We start from the raw sequence: 3,650 nt of genomic DNA, 5'->3' as shown, positions 1-3,650 counted from the left end.
TTTTTATTGTAAAGCGCTCTGAGCTGCAACACATGAAAAGTGATTTTAATAAGTAAAAAGATTGATTTATAAGTTCAGTTTGTTAAATAATAACCAAAGAAGGTCAGATTATACTCGGACTTACTTTCTGTTCTGCCAAATCTCAATATGAAATGTGAACACATTTTTTAATTAATATTACAGCGGATGATCATTGCATTTATGGGCTAAAAATGATGAAAGATGCTGTCCAGTTGCAGAAAAATTAAATCACAATAAAAAGCAAACTAATAAAAAAGTAAAAACATTTAGTTTCGCACTCAATGAAAGCATACTGCCTCATCACCGCCTAGCTAACAGACAGCAAACACAACAGTGATAGCATTTAGCATGGCTAGCTTCCATATCAGAACTCCCACCAGAAGCCTATGATCTTTTAAACAGTTTAAACTAGTTAAAATAGTCCATATTAGCGTTAAATGCTCCATTTAATTAAACAGCCCACTGATTTCTGCGACTACAGCCACACCGGGTCAGTGTTCATTCAAACCTGACTGCAGTGCACACAAACGCGGGGCGTGCTAACCGAACTAACCGGACGTCTCGTCTTCCGTCCGTAGAAATACTGTATAATGTTTCATCTTAGTTTAGCAGCAGCCTATCACTAACAGAATCCTAAACTACTACGAATATGTGTTAATATACAATTTCTTACCACAGAGCTGAAGGAGCCTTCAACGCAGTCTGGTCCGTTTAAAAAGAGGAGGGAAACTGTATGCCAGCTCATTTTGTATACGTCATCAAGTTGTATTTTACATCAACAGAACTTAAAAATTAATTATTTTTGGATTAGCTGATAATTTTACACTCAGACAAGTCACAATTAAATATTATTAAATAAATAATTGCGCTTTTTTTTGGCTAATTTTGTTTTGTTTTTTTACTGTTTTTTAGGCTATTTTGGAGTTTAGCTAATATTTAAGATACATGCTAGATGTTTTGGCTGATTTAGGCTTTTTTTTATTTTTAGGCTATTTATAAGTTTAGCTATCTTAAGTTTATTTTTTCAGTTTTTTAGGCTATTTTGAAGTTTAACCATTTTTTTCAGTTACATGCTAGCTGTTTTGGCAAAGTTAGACTTTTTTCATGCTAATTTGGCATTTAGCTAATATTTCAGCTAACAAACAACTTCAGCATCTTCAGCTACAGCGCTAGCATCTTCAAAGGCCACTTTCAGCTTACAGTGTTCACACTAGCATTATCGCAGGTAATGCTATCTATCTAGATAAATATTGAATCAAAAGGCATAATTTTTGTGTCACCTCAGCTGAATATAATAACAGTAAAAAAGTATAACAATATTTATGAACTAAATTTTTTTTATTTCACAACAATATAAATATTTAAGTTCCTGATTTACTTTTTAGACTTGTGTGGTTAGGATCCAGAATGAATAGATCAGAGGAACAGCTCATGTTAAATGTTTTGGAGATAGTTTGGATGCGTTGAGAGGAAAGACAGCAGCTGTGTTGGTAAAAGGATGCTGAGGTTTGAACTACCAGGGAAGAGGTCTTAAGGAAGACAAAGAGGAGGTTTGTAGATGTAGAGAAGGAGGATATGAGGGTGGTTGGTGTGATCGAGGAGGAAGTAGTTAGATGGAGGCGGATGATTCGCTGTGAGGGAGCAAAAGACAAAGAAGATCTTCATGTGACGCTAAATGAGCCTCAATTATATAACATTTCTGTGTCACAGAGGTGCTGAGAGGAGTTTAGATCATAGTTTGCAGTGAATATCAGAGGAAAACTTTTGTGTTTTTTGGATGATTACATACACAGTGTGTGAGATAAAGACTAGCAGCGTGGCATAAGCTGTGAAAATGTTGGAATCTTTTGATGCCATGTGATAGATCAAGGATGCAACCTACTGTCTGGAAACTGGTAGATGTCACATTTAAAGGAAAAAGGCTGAAAAATAATTATGAAACTACATAAACAAGACAAAAGAAAAGACACTTTATCCCAAACACACAGACTTTTTACAACGCATTCAAGGTCACCCAAAGCTAAACAAAAATGTTCCTTTTTTTCTTTCTTTTTCGCTCTCCTGTCCCTGCTTTTGTCTCCCTGATCGGGTGGCAGACAGCGTGTAAGTGCTCTAACCCGGAGAAGTCTCCAGGAGCTCCTGTGATTGGCTGTGCTCTGCAGCGCTGTTCACAATTGATTAAGGCACGGTGAGCTCCCGTTAACAGCTTTTTTCTGCTGCTCCTGTGGCTTTGATACTGTCACATAGACTCCAACTTCGCCCCTTAACCCTTCAACAACTCTCTCTTCATATTTTCACTTTCATTTTTTAAAGCTTCTGATCGACTCTTTCCGTCTATTGTGGCTCAAGGACGTCTCGTGGAGCTCCGGGCTGGAGGGACTTTTACTTCTCTCTCGTCCTTCATTTTTTTTTTCTTTCTGTGTCCTTAGACAGAAAGAGCAGAGGACAAGATTTATTTATGGACACCTCATTTCTGGTCTTTGATATGCCATTTGGCGAAGCATTATGGTTTTCGTGACTGTGGTATTGGGATGTTTTTTGATTGAGAACATTGGACACTTCTAAAATTTAACGCTTTAGACTTCTTTCTGCTGCACAGTGAATTTTCTTTCCTATAGAGGTGTGTGACTGCCATCTTCAAAGGGCTCACATTGTGCTGCACATTATGAAACTTCTGCAGTTGAGTCATGAAGCCCAAAGTTACAGTAAAGCCAAAGTTAAATTGACATTTTGAACCCTTGCAGCACAACTAACAATCCATTAAAATTCTCAAGGCCCGGGGGCCAGATCCGGGCCTCTAGGTCATTTTAATTTATTGTTATCAATCATCATCTTGCACTTATTTCTAACTTGTATAATTTTTACAAAATATGTTTTTATGGAGAGTAAAATATTGAAAGTTATTTAAGGTTTAAGTTGATTTATTTTGGAATATTATTCCTGCCTCTTTTTATTCATAGTAATGTTAGAAAGTTATATTTTTAAAGTTTAAAATCTTAGTTTGTGTGTTCGATAAACGTTTATCCTGTTCAGTCCGTGACCTAAGGTGTGTTTTGGCTGTTATACTTCTTTTTTTGTTACGTTTTTGCTTTTTTACATTTTGTCCAAGATACTAGAGGTGGGAATCTTGATGCACCTCGTGATTCGATTTGATTACGATTCAGGAGGCAACAATTCAATTATGAGACAGTTCTAAATGCAGCCCAGATCTGCTTTTTTAGAAGACATGCTTCACTTTACAACAAGACACTAGACCAATATAACTGTTCTTCACCAAAGTGCATTTTTAAGTAAAGTCGAGATTGTTTAACTTTTATTGAGAACATCAAAACTCTGACAGGAACATTGTTAGTTTGATGATCAAAAATCTTTCATAGCATCAAAAGGGAAAATGTACACTGACCTCAAAAACTTGAAATATGATAATGCTACTCTTATCATTAGACCATCTTAAATGAAATGCTCTGTGACTCAATTCAAAGAAAATAAATAGTGTCTTGATAGCTGCACATTGTGATTTCACAAATTTGTTGTGTTCCCTACATATTTAATCTTGGTGTGACATAACTTAATTCAATTCAATTCAATTTTATTTATATAGCCCAATATAAGGATGTAATCATCTCAGT

General features: G+C 35.7%; 1 protein-coding gene across 1 annotated transcript in view; it reads right to left on the bottom strand.

The window, feature by feature from the left end:
• cacna2d2a (calcium channel, voltage-dependent, alpha 2/delta subunit 2a) overlaps positions 1–967 on the bottom strand; it is a gene marked incomplete in the record, with an annotated part of 243,323 nt that extends 242,356 nt beyond the window's left edge. Inside the window, 1 exon segment of the mRNA XM_024269892.2 lies at positions 695–967. Within this exon segment, the coding sequence (XP_024125660.2) occupies positions 695–766 (72 nt within the window).
• Positions 968–3,650: the final 2,683 nt, after the last annotated feature.

This window comes from Oryzias melastigma, linkage group LG5 (genome assembly GCF_002922805.2).
Source record: "Oryzias melastigma strain HK-1 linkage group LG5, ASM292280v2, whole genome shotgun sequence".
NCBI lineage: Eukaryota > Metazoa > Chordata > Actinopteri > Beloniformes > Adrianichthyidae > Oryzias > Oryzias melastigma.
This window is presented reverse-complemented; position numbering and strand designations above follow the sequence as displayed.